The sequence below is a fragment of the Cyrtonyx montezumae genome, unplaced genomic scaffold (genome assembly GCF_038088225.1).
Source record: "Cyrtonyx montezumae isolate F1298 unplaced genomic scaffold, pur_monq_1.0 scaffold_1, whole genome shotgun sequence".
Taxonomy (NCBI): Eukaryota; Metazoa; Chordata; class Aves; order Galliformes; family Odontophoridae; genus Cyrtonyx; species Cyrtonyx montezumae.
The window spans coordinates 24,488,662-24,506,882 of record NW_027071825.1 but is presented as its reverse complement, the minus strand read 5'-3'; the positions used below and the strand labels follow the sequence as shown (position 1 = coordinate 24,506,882).

At 47.4% G+C, this 18,221-nt stretch overlaps 1 protein-coding gene across 1 annotated transcript; it reads left to right on the top strand.

The window, feature by feature from the left end:
• The first annotated feature begins 499 nt into the window (after nucleotides 1-499).
• Nucleotides 500-14,748, top strand: FAM20B (FAM20B glycosaminoglycan xylosylkinase). The gene is made up of 8 exons (XM_065744943.1): nucleotides 500-538; nucleotides 4,279-4,786; nucleotides 6,461-6,547; nucleotides 7,022-7,131; nucleotides 9,185-9,356; nucleotides 11,566-11,757; nucleotides 13,521-13,580; nucleotides 14,433-14,748. The coding sequence occupies exons 2-8, from the start codon at nucleotides 4,410-4,412 to the stop codon at nucleotides 14,662-14,664; spliced, it is 1,230 nt and encodes a 409-aa protein (XP_065601015.1). The 5' UTR covers nucleotides 500-538; nucleotides 4,279-4,409; the 3' UTR covers nucleotides 14,665-14,748.
• The last annotated feature ends 3,473 nt before the right edge of the window (nucleotides 14,749-18,221 follow it).

Below are 18,221 nucleotides of genomic sequence, written 5' to 3'. Positions count from 1 at the left end.
CGCAGGCCTGCTGCTCGTGCCTTAACCCTCCCGTGCTGATTCACGTGGTCAGAAACGTGTACACATAGGGGAAAAACAACATCATGTTTGTTGCAGCACTGGCGCTACGGTAAGTGCTATCGGTGGCCATTGTTAAGGCTACAATCTAATGCAGCCCTCTGTAGGTATGTACTTAGTGCGCTCGGCTGTTTGCGTGCATACACACACGTACCCACACCCGCGTACGGCGCGCACCGCGCACCATCGCAGCGGTGCGGCGCGGGGCCGGCCCCGGCCACGAAGGGGTTAACTCCCGCTTTCCCCCTTCTCCCGCCCCATTGGCCGGCCGCAGGTGGCGCTCCTTCCGCCGTCCCCATTGGCGGAGGGTGCGCCGGGGCGCTTTGCGTCGACCAATGGGCGTGCGCGCCGCGGCCCGTCGGCGGCTTCTCATTGGACGGCGAGCGGGGCGGGCCCGGGGCGGCGGGCGGCACCATGTTGGGGAGCTGGCGGGGGCTGGCGGCGGCGCCGGGCGGGCTATGGAGAGCGGCTGCGGGGCGCGGTGAGTGCGGGGCGGGCGGGGGAGGGGACGAGGGTCGCTCCGTTCCGCTCCGCTCCTGCCTGCGTGGCTCAGCGGGGCGGCGGCACCTGAGGGCGGGCACGCCCCCTGCCCGGGGCTCCGCGGGCTCGGAAGGACGTCCGTCTCGTCCCGCTCGGTGAGGTCTTTCCGGGGAGGTGCGGGGCTGTGCCGGCAGCCGTGCCGGGCCGGGCCTTCCCCCTCAGCTTCAGAGCATCTTATCCCGGCAGGTGCAGAGCGGGAGGCTCCGGCAGCTCACCTGCGGCAAGCGTCATTGCGTATGGTTCCGTGCTCGAGGGAAAGTTTTCCTATTAGGAGGGTTATTGGGGCTTGCCGCACGCACCCTTCGTTCCCCCCCTCCCCCGTCTGCGCTCTCCTCGCCAGCCGGAGCTTTCCATATGGCAGGAAAAGTTCAAGCACGTCTGAGGGTTTTCCCTGCGGATCAGTGATGGGGCAGGTAGTGGAGAGGTAGCCACTGTGATGCTTTGTGCGGAAGGAGCACACCCTGCAGAGTACAGAGAGTGGAAGCGACAGAATGAGTCCGGCACGTCGAGGTGAAGGTCTGCGGGAGCCTGGCTGAGAAAGCTGAAATAACACGGCTTGTGTGGGGAAGGCAGATTGATCTGTGAGGCTGAAGCGTGTGGTGGGCAGAGGAAAACGTCACTGCTGCATGTATGGCACCTCTTACAGCATTCTGTGAGCTTTAAAAGGCCTTTTTGTAGGGGATATTTTCATTGCAAGAGGAAACACATTCAAACGGGTTAGAGCACACGTAACCGTGTTTGTTTCAGATCATCATCTGTTGGAGGAGCCTTGGTTTCTTGTGTCCTAGTGCCAACAGAGCAAACTTCTCAGACCTTTCCCATCGTTTGGAGCATGATATACAGAAATGCTTCAGAGCTGGCTGCTCAGCTGTCAAGACATTGACAGCTGCAGGCTGTTCTTGCTGGCTTTGGGGGCTGCTGGGTGTACCTGTGAGCTTGCTGCTGCCAGCAGCATGCTTCAGTCTGTGGGCACAGCGAGCCCACCGTCATATTTAGAAGGTGCTGCTCTTCAGGTATTGACTTGCAAGACTTGTTAGTTGTGGAGAATATAGAGCTGGGTTTAATGAGAGAAAGAATCGATCGGGAAATTGCCTGATGAGATGGTGAAAATCTAAAAGCGTTTTTGGTATAGACCTGCCAGTTCACTGCCCTACTGGAAAGCTGGTGTGGTTTCTGTTTTCCTGGTTGTACAGAAGTATGGGAAAGTGATAGAGAGGGAAGTGGGTTTGTCTGTACTTCCGTGATGGAGATGGAGTTTGAGTGATAAAGCTTTGATGATTCTTTGGGTTATGTCTTCTGTTCAGTAATGCTAGCTGGAAAGAGAGCCCAGCAGAAGGCCAGGGGGAAAAAAACAAAGAACACAGCAGTTTTAGAGTTACCTGGGCTTCGTGAGAGGTCAGTATTGGTTGCCTTACAGTGGGAGGAAGGTGTCGCTCTGTTGTTGTGTCACGTTAGCTCTGGTTGCTTGCCTTTCCCTGCTCTGATGCCTTTTAGTATAAAGGACACGTGGTATCACTTCAGGCTTCTCGTGCTCCTGTGATGCAGAGCTAAGTGGTTCCTCTGCCTCTTTGCTCCTTTTTGCCCAGCGTGGGGATCCTTGCCTTGTCCTCTCCATGTACTTATGGAACAGTTTCCTTGTTGGGTCTCCTCAGAGCTTACCACAGTCCCTTAATTTGTCCTTGACCCTTTTGCCCTTTGTTCCACGGAATTCTCCTTGTTTCATTCTTAAAAAATTAATAATGCTCTCATAGCTGTTAATTTGCTTGTTTGTGCCCACCCTTCCCATCTCTATCCTTGTTCCAACACCAGCTTCACGTATCCTGAGCTCTCATAATCCTCTTTTCCAACCCACTGTGACAAGGACTTGTACTTTTCATTTGAAAGAAATTACTTGTCCTTTTGGAAGAAATTAATTTCTTTCCCAACTGGATAAACACTTTCTTACAGTACCCCAGTGCTGTCGCTCTTCCTGTCTCGAATTGAGAACAACAGAGATTAAGCTCTTGCTCTCCATGGTAAACTTGTTCATGAGAAGATTGATTTTTGTTGGCTCGCTTTGCACAGTGATGAGCGTAACATTGGCACCTAACGAGTAACGTGCAGGCTCTGCTGCTAGTGTGCAAATCGATTGCATAGCAACCTCAGGGGTGGTTGGTGGCTCTTGGAGGAAAGCAGCTGATGTCTCTTTCTGGAGGATGGCATCAGGAGTCAGCAGGCTCACCTGCTCGGATGGGGCTTTCCTGAAGCTCCAAGCTAGCCTGATTGGCTTTGCTTTTATCAGCTTTATGATATTATTATCTGGGGCTCTCTCTGAAATACTTCTCTTTTTGTATTTGCCAGAGTTAGGGCTCTCGGGTCAGCTACATCTTCCTCACCTGTGCTTCTTGTTATCATGCTGGCAGCGTGCAGTGTGCAAATTGTTGCGCTGTTTGCAGAAATGCAGCCTGCCTCAACAGAACAGACAAGAGCAATAATTAGTTTTAATTACCATATAAACGTCTGGCTTGTTGTCTTTATTTGTATGAGCACTTATTTTCCAGTAGATTAAAGTTAACATCACGTGGTTAGCTCAGGACCACAGTGCTGGTTTAAAGCACCCCTGGTGCTTGATAGCCTTCTTTCACCCTGTCCTCTACTCTCCATAGGGTTTTTGTGTGGCCGTGGTTGCTGTTGGCGTAAAGCTCCTCATCCGTGTTTCACTTTTAACTAATTAGGAGATTCTGTAGGCTGGTGTTATAATTTAAGAGGTGAAGTGGGTGGCTTGGGGAAGGCCCATCTGAACTGAGCTGCCACCTGGAGCTGGGCAGCGGTGACAAAGTAATTCAGGCAGCGAAGTGGCATGGATGGAAAATGCTGTTTTGAACGTAGGACAGCCTGCTGCTTGGCCGTGGGATTGCCGTGGCTGTGCTGGAGGGCTGCTTCCAGAAGGTTCTGCCACTTATCCTTGCTCAACCACGTGCTGCGTGGCTCTTATCTGCCACCACACAGGTTTGTTGAGAGCTGAAGCCCCTCTTGCAGCATCACTAAGACAGCGTGAATATAACCGTGCTCTGGGTAAGTTCCCTGGGGCGAGGTAATAGTAGTGCTTTCTGTTTCTCTTCTTGTTAATTGAATTGTTGAATTGAAGCTCGGTTGTTGTTGAGATTACACCCTTTTTTTGTGGTTACTGGTGTTACAGTTGACTGCGTAAAGCGTATAGTTAACCACGAGAAAGTAGAGCTGTCACTTCTGCTTTAAGAATGGAGGGAAGATGAGTGAATTGCAGTGGAGGCCGTAAATGAGGTCTGTCATGTCCTCATGCCTTAACACCTTCAGGAAATCGGGCAGTGAAGCTGTTGGGACTGATTGTCAGATGGCAGAGGATCTACCTGGGGCATCTCTCTAGGAAACAGGAGGTCGTGTGTTCTCCTTCCAATGGCAGGGTGTTTGTGAAATTGGGGCCTTATATAAACTATGATGCTCTGCAGAAGTCTCTGCTGTTGTGGTCGCAGCTTTGGCTCCACAGGATGCTCTCAGGCAAGTTCCCCTTGACTACGAGGGAGGCAGTAAAGCGTAACTTTAGGAACACTTGGGGTTTAGGATATGAGTGTAGTTAATCCAGACTTATGTTCCAAGAATGGATCGATTTTTTTGAGCTTGTGGGAAGGCAGTCCTTCAAGCTTGTGTTTTGTTTCCTTTTAGGGGCTCCAGAAGATGCTTCAGTGGCAGTCTGTCTTTCCCAACGCAAGCTCCGAATGAAATCTAGCGCCTAACACCCCCAGTAGACTCCCAGTAACCCTCAAGAACGAAGGGTCAGAGGAAGAAGGGCCACCATGAAGCTGAAGCAGCGGGTTGTGCTGCTGGCCATCCTCCTCGTCATCTTCATTTTCACTAAGGTTTTCCTCATCGACAACTTGGACACGTCGGCTGCCAACCGCGAGGACCAGCGCGCCTTCCACCGCATGATGGCCAGCCTCCGCGTGGAGCTGGACCCCCGGCTGGAGCACACCTTGCAGTCCCCCTGGGAGATCGCAGCCCAGTGGGTCGTGCCCCGTGAGGTGTATCCCGAGGAGACGCCCGAGCTCGGGGCTGTTATGCATGCCATGTCAACGAAGAAGATAATCAAAGCGGACGTGGGGTACAAAGGGACCCAGCTGAAAGCTTTGTTAATCCTCGAGGGAGGACAGAAGGTTGTCTTCAAACCCAGGAGGTAAATACTGGCTTTGGGGTGGAGTTCACAGCTGCCTTGTGTTTATCTGAGTTACAAATTTGCAGGCAAACAGAGTGGTCCTGTTACAGTCAGACAGTGGAGAGCCCTGCTGGTGCCCTGGGTACCTCAGGTTACTGAGCCAGCTGTCTCTGGCCACGCAGCTTCAAACAGCTTTCTTTTAGCTTAGGAGAGCAATTGCTGTGTTCAGTCCCGAGGGAAAGTTGATTACAACTTCCGTTAAACTGAGCAGCATCTTCCTTACTCTGGGAGCTCTGGTTCTGGCAGCGTGGAGGGCCTTTCTAATAAAAGTCATGGCAAGGTGCCGTGGGGGAACGCAGTTCAGGAACAGGGGAGGAATGAAAGTTTGCAGTGGTCTTAAAAGCATATCTGGGTGTGTGGTGCAGCTGTAAAAAAAAAAAGACTTGTAGGTGAGAGCAAAACCCACGAGTTTCTTGGCTGCCAGCATTGAGACAGGAGGAGCAAAGTAAGAATAGGCAAGTAGTGATGCTTCCTTGGTATGGCCTCTATTTATGGTGACCCGAAGGGAAGTCTGACATGATGGAAAGCTTATAAAATCTTGAGTCCATCTATAAAGCTTTTTGAGCTGCTCACCTTCAGGGAGAGGAATGAGGAGGAAAGAAAAAGATGTAAAAAGGTAAGGTAGGTGTGTTTTATGAGAGTGCATTGCAGATTTCATGTGTCGTCTCAGAGTGATGCATCTCTCTCCAAAGGATATTGCACTGAGGAGCATTAAGATTTTTCTGTCATATCAATGAGTGATTAGAGAATGAGGAAAAACATCCATCCTTCACTTGTTGAGTTAGCAGCCCTGTTTCCTTGTGGTCAGCTGCTGGCCTGGCTGGAGCTCACTGCGGGGCTGTGCTGGGTTAAACCCACGGGAACCTTTCACACAGGGCTGCTGGTGGTACAGCAGGCAGTAACGAGACGTGGCATTTCTGTAGTGTTCACTTTGCATATCACCAAGCATTAAATTACATTCCAATAGTGGAATGTGTGTGCAGGGCAAGCACAGGGACTGTTCTGCAAGCTTCTACAATGTGATCCTGCTTTCACAAGTCTGCTGGAAGTGTGTACAAGAGAGTTCTTAGGGCAGCTATCTCATTTCCAAATCACTTGAAATCTAGCTCGAGTTAATAATGATTAATGGCTCCTACCACTGCCAGGACCATACTACCATATCCTGCGTTCTCGGACTCACGCTCACTGATCTTTTAACTACTAAAGATAGCATTTGGCGTTTCTGCCACAGCATCAGGTTTTATTTTCACGTTCACCTGCCGTCCTTTCTAACCCCAAAATCGTTTGTAGAGATGCTGCTCCCCGGTGTAAACAGGCCCCTGTTCTGTAGCTGGGTCTGTGCTCTTTGTTTTCAGATGTGGCTTGGCATATAGTTGAATTAAAACTCATTAGTTTGAGCAGGCCCTGCTTCCCAAGCTCTTGAGACCGTTGTAAATTACTGACCTTTCCTCTTTATTTACTACTTCAATGGTTTGTATGCTATTTAAAGCCACTAATAATTTTCCTTCTCCCGTAGGCAATCATTTTGAAAGTGGCCCAGAGAGTGTTTAACTTTGCACTGTTCTTGCACGTGTTAACTCTGAACAGCAAAACTGATGGGAAATCCTGCATGAATCATTCTTACTTCAATTCCAGGTATGCCAGGGATTATGTAGTGGAAGGAGAACCATATGCTGGCTATGACAGACACAATGCAGAAGTGGCAGCCTTTCACTTGGATAGGTATGGAACTGTTGGGCTCTGTGGTTTTATCATCTGTGTTGAATGCTTTTTCAGTCCCTTGAGGAATACGCCTCAGATGAACAGTCCAAAGACCTTATGGTTGCTGCTTGATCCTGCTCACAAGGCAGACGATAGATATTTCTGGCATGAAGGCCAATTTTCTGAGATTTGGAGCGTGCTGCATCCTGTGTTGCTGTGCTGCAAATGGTCTAATAAAGAACTGTCACTGATGATACCCTGTAAAGAGAGTCTGAGATCCAGGCACTTCAGAAAAAGAAATTTCCTTTCTCTGCCTTGGAGAAGCAAGGAGGTTGCTGCAGCGTTCCAACTTTATTCCCTGGTCTCAAATCATCTTGATGTCACACCACGGCACAGAGACAGCGTATTTCATTATCTGCAATGCACAACTGCTGTCTGTGTTGCTCGTTCCCACCCCTCATCTTGTGTTTTGCTTTTTTTTTCCCCCCAAATCAGAATTCTGGGTTTCCGACGAGCTCCGCTGGTGGTTGGCAGGTTCGTGAACCTACGTACAGAGATCAAACCAGTTGCCACAGAGCAGCTTCTGGGTACCTTCATGACTGTGGGTAAGTGGCCTCCACAGGTTCTGCAGCCCACTGAAGAGGAATGCTTAACAGAAAAAGGAGCTATGGGAATCTGACACAGTTATAGAACAGTTAACTATGATCCAGGGAGCTGGTAAGCTTCTTTCTGTGCCAGGAGAGATCGTAATGCTTGTATAACCCCATTTGGCGGGGGAGGAGAGCCTCATTTTCTCCAAGTAGTTTTTCATCTGTAATTTCTGTGTTCCCTTATGCTGCTGTTGCAGGCGAGGATTTTTTGAGTAAGAAATGTATTTATTTTCCCAGAAGCTGTTAGAAAGCTCTGTGATGAGACCTGGAAGGGGGAAGAAATGGGATTGCATTTAATGTGAACACAGTGGTTGTTTGGGATAATTTATAGTGCTTGGTGCAGTGGTTGGCATTCGATGTTGTTTGTGCCACATCAGGTTCTGCTAAGCATCTGTAACCATGTCAGAACTTCCTTATGTTGTTTACAGTAATAATGCTGTGGAGGGTGCTCACTAGAGATGATTAATGTAAATTCCTGTCGGGTGGTCCTTCAAGCATCAAGAAGGGACTCAGAGTGCAGCCTGAACTCCTTCAGGCTTCTCATAAAGTACCTAATTGCTGCTGGTTCTTTTTGGATGGGACAAATTTAGAGGTGATTGTTCATTACAGCTGATACACGTGTATGTATTTCTATTACAAGTGCTGCTGGTAGTCCTACCTACTGAGTTCACTTAACGCTTTCAATTACAAGCTTGAACTTTCAGACAGTAACTTTGCCTTGCCAAACTTTTGCATGCTGACTGGGTGTCTGCCACACAATGAGTTTACTTCTCATTTCAGCTGAAATAACTGAGCAATCTTCTAGCAGAAATGCTGGCTTGAAAAGTATGGCTCCAAATAATTTTCGTTGCCTTTCCTCAGATTTCTTGCAGCTTCTTGTTCTACAGAGTGTGAAGAAATGGGTGGCACTGGGGAGAAGATTGCATCTGTAAGCCATGGATAGGAAGAGAGACTTGCAGGGCTTCCCATGTGAATAGAGACCTGGTCTCTATTTGAACTTGCATTACTGAACTGCTGCAAGTTCAGTGTTGTGAATGTCTTTATGTCCTTTAGTTGTCTGGGTGTGGTGCTAGGAGTGTAAAAAAAGCCAGGTCTGAATGAATGGGGGGACCAGAAAGGTCTGCCTGACTTAAGGATGTGGGATTTGGACCCATGGTGTATGGATGGAAAGTGAAAAACACACGTCAGTATTTGGGGATGATGGTGGATGTGGAGCTGGAGGGAGAAAGGACAGGGGTATGTGTGTCCCTGCCTTGTGACACCACTGTTGAAGAGTGGTTTGGAAGACCACCTCTGAGAAGGGAACCAGAATTGACTTTGCAAGGTTCAAGCCAAGGCAGACTAGGAAGATGAAACAGGAAAGGCTGAGCTAAAGATGTTAATCCAGGCAACTGGATTACTTTACCTTACAGATTTTGAAGCCCTTAAAGTACTAGAGGCCTCAGAGTTTCATTATTCCTCTCTTGCCAGAGGACAGTCATGAAACTTTTGACAGTACCGTGTTCTTAGGTCATAAGAACAGCAGCTTGTTGGTTTCCCCTGCTGAGTCAGCTCACGTAGCTAAGATGTATAGCAGGTCTCAGGTCTCCATTTGAGATCAGCTTAGTCTTTTTTCTACTTATCTCCTTTCAGTCAACTTTCAAAACCAAAACAAAACATATTAAACAAACAGTGCTAAGGTTGCAAAGTCAAGTTCCCAAAGATTAGGAAGGGGTCATAAAAACTTGATGATAGTGCAGTGTTGTATTATCCCTGTGTGATAAAAAATACCATCACTCTTGGAAAACACAATTACTCTTGCCTTTGAGTGCAAGTCCTTAATGTTGTTTCGAATGAATAGATGTCTGTTTAATCCCTTTTGAGCTTCTCCCTCCTAGAGAGAGGAAGCATGAGGTCAAGTGCAGTGAAATGCTATTGCAGGGGAGGCTCTGCTGCAACAACACGCTCCTGAATTTCCTAAGTTCTGCTTTCGTGATGATCTTTGTGTTTTGTCTTGTTTTTTCCTAAGGTAACAACACCTGCTTCTATGGAAAGTGCTACTACTGTCGGGAGACAGAACCAGCTTGTGCAGATGGGGACATCATGGAGGGCTCAGTGACACTCTGGTTGCCAGATGTGTGGCCTCTTCAGAAGCATCGGCACCCGTGGGGTAGGACTTACCGTGAAGGCAAACTGGCCAGGTATGAGACCACCATGATAAGGTTAATCTTCATACGTGATAATTTCTTCTAGAATTGCCCTTGCAATACAGCGGCCGATTAAGGAGCACATCTCTAAACCTGGAGTTTTGTCACTGCCTTTCTTGAAACAGCAGCAGAAGTCAAGAAGTCTGGGATGAGATTTAAATTAGAATGAGCAAGAAGGAAGTCTTTGTTGTTTTCCATGGTACTGAGTGCTGTCTTTTTCTCGTCCGTTACATAACTTCCCCATACAGTCACTCCAAGCTCTGAAGATCCAGGACTCCTGGGCCACTAAACCTGAGTTTGATACCATCAGTGGTTGGGGACTGTGCTCAGTGTATAAAAAAATGCTTTTAGAGGAGGACAAACATGGACTCTAGTAGTCTTGTACAGTAGACGTACTATGTTAGAGTGTTTAAATTGGAGATCCGTGTGTTTGCCATGGTCAGAGCAGATGGAAAAGCTTACTGAGCTCCAAACCAAGTCTGCATCCTCGACAAGTGGGAAGAGTTTTAGTCTGTGTTCTGAAATTCCAGTTGAGTTCCAGTGATGTGATTGCTCTCGGAAAGAGTCTCATCCAATGGATTTGTGAATTGTTTTAGAGCATTAAATGTACATTGTGATTTCTGAGTAGCAGACATTATCTCCTTTTCAACCAATCGAAGTCAACTGTATTGAGGACACGGTCGATTCCAGCACTGAGCAGACTGAACTTCTTGGAAACGTGCTCTTTATTGAGGGACTGTTTTTTTTCCTCATAGACTACCTGCTTTTGTGGGGGTTTACCTATGCTGACTATACACCACAGTTTAAACTTGCCTCGTTCAGGTGGGATTGCATAGTTCTGTTGTTTTGCATCTTGTTGCGTTGTGCTTTTCACTTTGAGGCCATCAGGAGGATGGAACATTCCAGATGTCTTGCTCACTTTTTTCCTGCTTCTGGTAATTGTGAAAAAAAAAATAACTGTAGGGATTCTCTTCCCAATCTCACTGCTTGTACTCTGCCCTGAGGTGGCCTCTCAAACATAATTCATACAGCACCATTAGTCTACATAATTTTTAATGGACATGTAGCAGATAAAATCCCTGACCTTCAAAGTCCTAGGCTAATAAGATACTAAGAATGAGAAATAGATGTCCGAGAAAGATCTGTCTTGAGAATTCAATGAAAAATGAGGAGAACATAGGATATCTCAAAATTGTTTCAGAGAGATTGAAGTAGTACTGATCTTACATATAATAAGAGAAAGGCAAATGCTTCAGGGAGAGAGAGAGCTGGTAGCATAAAGGAAGTGTGTGAAGTACAAGGAGGAATGCATTTGGAGGCTTTTGCCTTGTGGGTTCGTGCTGTAAATTGAATATGAGTTTGACCTGGTTGCAAAAGGAAGAGGGAACTGGAGAAGTGCTAACAAGAGCACTGAGAAGATAAGTTTTTATCACTTTGGTTTGGATAACTGGGGGTAAGATGGGGTATTGGAGCTTAGAGTGCAGTCCTTTAGAAGGTGAGGTTGGGATGTGTGACAGTTCTAGTTGTTAAATTCTGATCTTCTCTCAGCTTTGATTAATCTGTGCATTTCTGAGCACGTCAGCCTCTCCAGCTTTTGTTTCCTCCATTTGTTTCCAGTTCACAGATGGTTTAAGGCATTGCCAACTGCTATTTTGCAAAGGATCGTTTCATTCTTTACATGGAAGATGTTATAGATGTACTTGTTATTTAGATTGACAGATGGAAAGGAAATATGCCAAAGATCTGGCCGATTTGGTGGTGGTGGTGGTGAATAGCTTTGAAAACTGTAAAGAGGAAAAGGTGAACACTTAGAAACCTAGCTTTGGGGAATTGAGATGGGGTGTCAATGATTTAAGTCTACAGGTGTGTGCACAGGCTATGTGTGTAAGAAAAGGAGGGAAAGTTTGTGTCTTGCCAGAGGAGAAAGTGAGAGTCCAACCACTGCTGACTTGAAGCAGTGAGTAAGCAAACTCACTGAGGAAGGTGATGTGAGACCTATGGCTTGCTCTGTACAGCAGAGCATTAGCAGGGGTTTTGCCCTTCTGAGAAACCATTTTTGTGCAGCTCTTTTAGAGTCCTGATTGCTGCACTCTACTTTTCTTTAAGCACCGATGATCGAATACTGCGAGAGCTGTAAATACTTGCAGTGCACAAGGGTGGATTTTTCTCAAAGATTTGGTTTGATTTCTCTTGGCAACTACAGGTGGGAGTATGATGAAAGCTATTGTGATGCTGTGAAGAAGACTTCACCCTACGACTCGGGCCCCCGGCTGCTGGACATCATTGACACTGCAATATTTGACTATTTGATTGGGAACGCTGACCGGCATCACTACGAGAGCTTCCAGGATGATGAAGGAGCTAGTATGCTCATCCTTTTGGATAATGCCAAGAGGTGAGAGTGAGGGAAATCCTGGTGGCCAGGCCTCAGCAGGAGTCAGGGCACACATTTATCTGCTCGCTCTGTTTTCTGTCTTTCTGTCTCTCGCTTATTTTTCCATTAGTAATTTTTGTTGGTTTGTTTTGTTTCATCTTCCCTAAAAATCCAAAGCTTGCCTTATAAACTCTCACCAAATATTAGGAGCTCCCGAAGGCTGCAGTGCTTTCTGCTTTGCTTATGTAGTTCTGAATGCTCTGGGTAAAGCCTTAATCAAACTACAGAAACTTCCTAATCAAACTACAGAAACTTCCAAATCAATCCACCAGGACTGCTTTATTCAAAGCAACTTTTAAAGGTTTGTTTGCCCCTCCTACCACAGAACCCCTCAGTTGTATTCTTTGAAGTAATGGAAGGTCATAGGATTTGCTGAGTGAGTGCCATAGTATAAGTAGATCTCTTTATGATGTCACTCTGGGTGATTTGGCATTCCACGCCTTCTGGATCTGTCTACTATATCAGCAAAAGTCTAAAATGGAGATAAAACTGATACTGAGGAGGAAAAACATACTTTCAGGTGTGGTAACGTTATTAGGGTCGCCATTTTTGCAGAGCCACGCACCTGAAAATATTTAAGGGACTTCAGAAATCATTTTTTTATATAAAACGTTAAGTGTCATTGGGACAGAGATGAAGTGTGTAGTGGCAAGTGGGAGGAACTGATGAGAAGCCCTTCCCAAGGCCAACCTTTTACTATTGAGCATGTGTCTACTCTTTCCCCATTTGACTTTCATATTATGGATTCCTCTCTTTCCCCCTTCTTTTGCTTCTAATGTGTCTGGAGAGGCTGAGTTGGAGCATTTTGTCTCTATACATTAGCCTTCTCAGTAGCACTCCTTCAATTATGGCAGCAGGGTCTTGTTCTACCTTGAGATTGCTGCTTTCAGATTGATCTAGGTGAATCTGGAAAAAAAAATGGCTTTTTGTAATGCTCTGGCAGTGGGCTGGGAGGAAGCTGATTTGTTAGTGACTGGAAGTGAGTATAATAGTTGAGGGTCACAACAGACCTGTCCTTACAGTCCGTGCTCGTAGTGTTACAAGAACAATTCTGGTGGGGCTTTACAGGCCAACAAGTAAATTGATTTCTTGAAAGCTTAGGTAAAATTCTTTCCACTTCTTCAAGATCAGCGTAGGGAAACAGCTTTTTAAAGCCACTATCAGCAGAGTTGTTGGGGCAGAGTAGTCCCAGACTCTGAGGGCAAGTTATCTTTACTGAGTTCTTTAATGGATGCAGTGTTGCCAGGAGTGAAACTGGCAAAAAAAAATAGTAATAATAAAAAGAAGGTTATTTGGATTTTGATCACCATGTACACTGAGCTGTTGATCTCAGCTTGGCAGTCTAAACTGGCACGTGGCTACTGTGTCATTTGTTCCCTGTCCTGCTGTGTCAGACAGGCAAAACTCCTGCTCTGTGTCCAGAGTACTACTTATTCCTTTCCTCCACTGAACAAGATGAGCTCCACTTCTCACCTCCTCTGAAGTTTGTTTCCTAAGGTGCCTCGATCTGATAAAGAGCAAGGTACACTGGTGTTTCCTCTGTGTTTCTGGTATGTTAGCTGATGCTGGTGAGGATTATATCTGTAATTGGTCGTGACCTGTTTATATTTTAACTTAAATGATGTGAGCTACTGGAGCATGACATTGCCTAGTATTGTTTTTTGAATTCTTTACAAATCTGGTGATGTTGACCTGTTCACTTTTTGTTTTGTTTTGCTTTTCAGCTTTGGCAACCCTGCCCTGGACGAAAGAAGCATCCTAGCTCCTCTTTATCAGTGCTGCATGTAAGTGAAATGCAGAGATGCAGTTGGCTTTACTTATGCAATTGGTGTCCTCAGATTTGCAATAAAATTAAACTAGAAGCTTCCTGGCAACCTGAAAATACTCAGATACTGAAAATACTCAGGCACAGTGCTTTCCTATTTTGAAGTACTGTGTTTGTTTGATGTGCTGTCAGCTCTCAGGCTGAGAAATGCATTTTTGTTAAGGCAGTAAATGAGGCAGTACAGGAGGCAGTCTCACCTCCAGGTCACTGGTTCAGGTCTGTCCTTAGTCAGCATGGCAGGTGCTTTGCATCTGCAGCTGTCTGCATCCAGCTCCTGCTGAATAAAAGTTCACATCACTGTTAAGAGTTCTCCCTGACAGAAACTAAAGCCTCAGTGTGTCTGGCAACTGAACTGCCTTCACCTCCAAGTGTGCAGTCTAAGCTAGACTGCAGCACTGCTCGGGGTGTGGCTTGCAAAGTGGCTTTTGGTTTTTTTTGCAGGATTTTGTTTTCATTTCAGCCTTGTAAACTTTGCTTTTTGCTCTTTTTTTAATGCCTGTGGGCATTTTGGTTGTGCCCTCTCTCGTCAGGCCACTGCTGCTTCTCAGTAGATACAAGTACTGGGAAGGAAAGTACTGCTAAATCCATTTCCATATGCCAAATGGTCTTAACTTTTGGTTTGTCACAGTGCTTGCATTGCCTGTTTCTTTTTCTTTGGAGTCCATCAAAAGCGAAAGAGTTTAGACCAGTGATCCTGAAACACAAAAATGTGCTGGGAGAATCCCAGGAGAGAATACAATCTCAGGAGGTTGGCCTGACGGGGCTTTCACCAGACAGTGCTATGATGCTGTGTTTTGTTTTTCTCCTGCAGCATCCGGGTTTCTACCTGGAACAGGCTCAATTACCTGAAGAATGGAGTGCTGAAGACTGCCTTAAAAACTGCTATGTCGCATGACCCCATCTCACCAGTGCTTTCTGACCCTCATCTGGATGCCCTAGACCAGCGACTTCTCAGCATTCTGGCTACAGTGAAGCAGTGCACAGACCAGTTTGGGCCAGATGTCGTGCTGGTGGAAGACAGGATGACACTGTCTCATTTGTAACTAGTGGAACACAGATGAAAACTCCCTTTTTAAGAAACAAACAAAACAAAACAAAAAAAAAAGAGAGAGAGAAAAACAGCACAATCAGTTCTGAAAGGCTGTGGCCGAGACGGACTGAAATGAACAGGAAAGCTTCCGAGCCAGAGAAACAGAGGTGATGCTGGCTTTTACCTTGGGCTGACAGCAGTGAGTGGTGGGAAGTTTGGGCCTTGCACGGCTCAGTGACCCATAAGGGCATCCTGGCCATTGTGGTGTGTCCATTGCTGGCAGTGGACGCTGCACTGGATAAAAATGGCTCTCGGTGTTGGTGGAAGTGTGTGGAATACAGACACTAACGTGTGGACTGATTTTTAGAGGGGACAAATGGAGATGAACAGTCTGATCCTCCTCCTTTTTCTTCCCCACGAACGCTCCTGTGAGTTTTGTTTGATTCAGGGTTGTACGTGATCAGCTGTGAGCTGGTTAGGTGTTTTACTGCTACTTTAGAAAATGAGGAACTGGTGAATAAAATAATTATTAGACTGAATAGTTGCGCCCCTCAGGGGGTGGCATTGGAATGCCATTCGTGGTGGGAGAGGTGACCTCTCAGCATAATTGCCCTCTCCTCAATAAAAACTGGGAAAGGGGGTTGCCTCCTGTGATAACGTTTCAGTTTTATCACTGAAGTCCCATCAAAGATTTATGCACAGGGTTGAAGACGTAGAGGAGGACAGGGTGGTTACACAGCACTTGATAGTTCAGGGGTTACAGTAAGTTCCCACGTGTCCTTCAGTGTTTGTAAGGAACCTGGCAGGGTCTGAGTTAGGGAAACACCCCTCCAGTCCTGTGCCAGTATTAACCAAATCTTTATTATATTGTAGCCGAGGAGGAGGAGGAGGACAGAGTCTGTCCTTGGAAGCAGATTCCATTTAGTGAAGTCGTGCTGCTTACTGCATGCCCTCTTTAATTTGGAGACTCTGGACGTGCCATGCTGCTGAAAAAGAGGTATAGTGATAGACTTCCCAGTAACCTACAGCCGTGGGAAGGGCCCTGAGGAGTGGAGTGAACCCTGAGCTGTGCTCTTTGCTGATCTCACACGGGGAGAGCTTCTTGCTGCTGTAAGCACAGCTCAGTGCTGCCGTCCTGTGGAGCACCAGCAGTTTTTCAGGCCCACCTCCTGCCCAGCCTGTCTCGTGGCTGAGCTCTGAAGCTCTGAATGCTTGCAGTAAGAATTCTGCCTTTCCCAGCTGCTTCCTGCAACCCACACTGTGCTATCCTGACGGGGGGACGGCCATCCTGGGGTCCTCATTCCTGATGGTTTTGCCGTAAGGTGAGGAACTGTCTGTGCAAGCTGGCTTTGCAGAGCGGACGAGCAGTGCTCCTCTGTGCTCATCCTGGCATCCCTCAGCACCGGGTCAGTCTGCACTGCAGGGGATCTTGTGCCCCGTGAAACTTGTCCCATCTGTGCCAGGTCTGAATCTGTCTCCAGAAGGGAAACAGCTTCTGTCATACCTCCAAATTCACCAACCTCATGTCAACGTGCAGTTCAGGCAGTACAGAACTCAGAAGGAAGGAAACGGATCGCTTCCCAGAGCGATTACCTATTATGGGATTTATGAGCTAGAGCAGCAAAATGTCAGCTTTAGACCTTTTCCTTGATTTGTCTGTCAGAATCTCTCTAGCTCTGCAGCAGGGTGACAGGCAGATAAGATGAGGAGCTGCTTCCTGTTGCTTGCACCTGCTGCCATACCTGATCAAAGAGGTGTTAGTGAAAGAGTTCATTTTTGAAATAAATTCATTTTGAAGCTTTTGTACTGCCTGAGCAGAGTTATCTCGAAAGCAGAACATGACTGTTTTCCTGAAATTGGCTTTTATGCTCTTCCAGACATCTTTCAGACTTGGCCTCAGCACAGACCCCCCCCCAACACAGTCAGGTTTGGAGCTGGAATAATTTATTGGTGGGGCTGGTTAGGGCTGACACGCAGCCACCTCGTTGGCCACCAGCATCAAACTGGTGCCTGTTTATCACTGTGCAGGATAATGTAGCACGTGCTACGAGCCCTTTGTGCATGGAGGCAGTGTGGGCAGTGCCTTGTGTGTGTCCTTGGCACAGAGTGTGAGCAGGGGCAGGAGCTGCTGAGGGTCTGGCCTGCACTGCTGTGCCGTGGCACGGTGTCAGAGGTTGGGCTGGCCCTGCTGGGAGGTGCTGCGGGCAGCAGGAGGCTGGAGAGTGCTTTTATTCTGAAGCAGAAGGGGCTCCAGCATCCACGAGCAAACCTGTCTGGGATCTCTGGAAGTAGTGGTGCTCGTGAGGCAGGTTCGTGGGTTTCGTGGCACTTCTGATTCTCGTTCACTTTGCACACTGTTAATTCCATGGCTCCAGATGTTACGAAACGGTTCTGTCGTGGATGTTAGTAACATCAGAGCACCTGAAGCACAGAAATCAAGGACTAATTAAAAAGGAACAGCAGATGGCTGATGATGCTCTATCTCCTCCTTCCTAAGTCAGCACTCGGGCTGGAGGAGCCCCTGAGACTGGCTCCTCTTCCAGCAGCTAGTGAACTGGAGTGCGTCTTGCCAAACGAACTTCAAAATAATAATTTATTAAGAAGGTAATTTATTTGCCGTGGCAGCTGGAGCGAGGTGCTTGAAACAGACACCCCTGTGGGAGCTGTCAGAGGATTGCCCCTGGGAACGGCTGCACAAAAGGGAGGTTGCTAATAGGAAAACCGAGTGCAATCACAACTTTCTACTTTGTATCCCCCGGGGTCAGGTTCTGCATAAAGGAACATTGTGTGAATAAAGATTTTAATAAAGCAACGCTGATGGGTCGTTGAAGTCTGTCTCCCAGCCCACCCCCCTCTACTGGAGCTGAATGTTTGAATTGTCCTGCTGCTGGTGCTCATTCCGTCACTGATACTTATCAGTGGCTTTTATTCCAGAAGTGTATTTCGAAGAGCGTGGCCATGCATGGAGTCTGGTGGGAAGAGCTGGTAAGGAAAGATTGTGCTTGAGTGTGTTCTGAAGTGATGCTGAACAAAACGTGAATGGTCTCTGGGGAGAAAATGGGTGGTTTTTTGCTTTAGAAAACATCTTCCAAAGCTCTTCTCATTCCAAGCACCCGGGATGCTGTGTTGGTTGAGTCCGGGCTGGTTTTGTTGTGCAGCTTTTGGCATCAGATGCATACAGAATTGGCAGTGCATTTGTGGTTGGCTTCCCTGAGCTCTTCTGGAAGCACTGTTATGAGATGTGGCAAATAAACAGCTACCAAGGATCCGTTCCCATGGAGCACGGGGACTGACCTTCCTGCCCTGCAGCTTGTTTTTGTAATAATAAAATAGTTGGGAGCGTTTAAGAAGCAGGAGGGTGTGCTTGTCTCCTTGTGAAGCTCTTCTGATAAGGTAAACCCTGGCGTTCATCCTCGTCTGCGTGACAAGCGCCTCGCGTGGCCGTTCGTGCCCGCAGCCCGGCTCTGCTCATCCGCCCGCCCATCCCGGGGCCGCCTGCAGCGTGCTGCCGGAGGCGGAGCCGGGCGCTCCATCCCAGGCTTTCCCCGCCGAGGGAAGTGAGCTCACGGC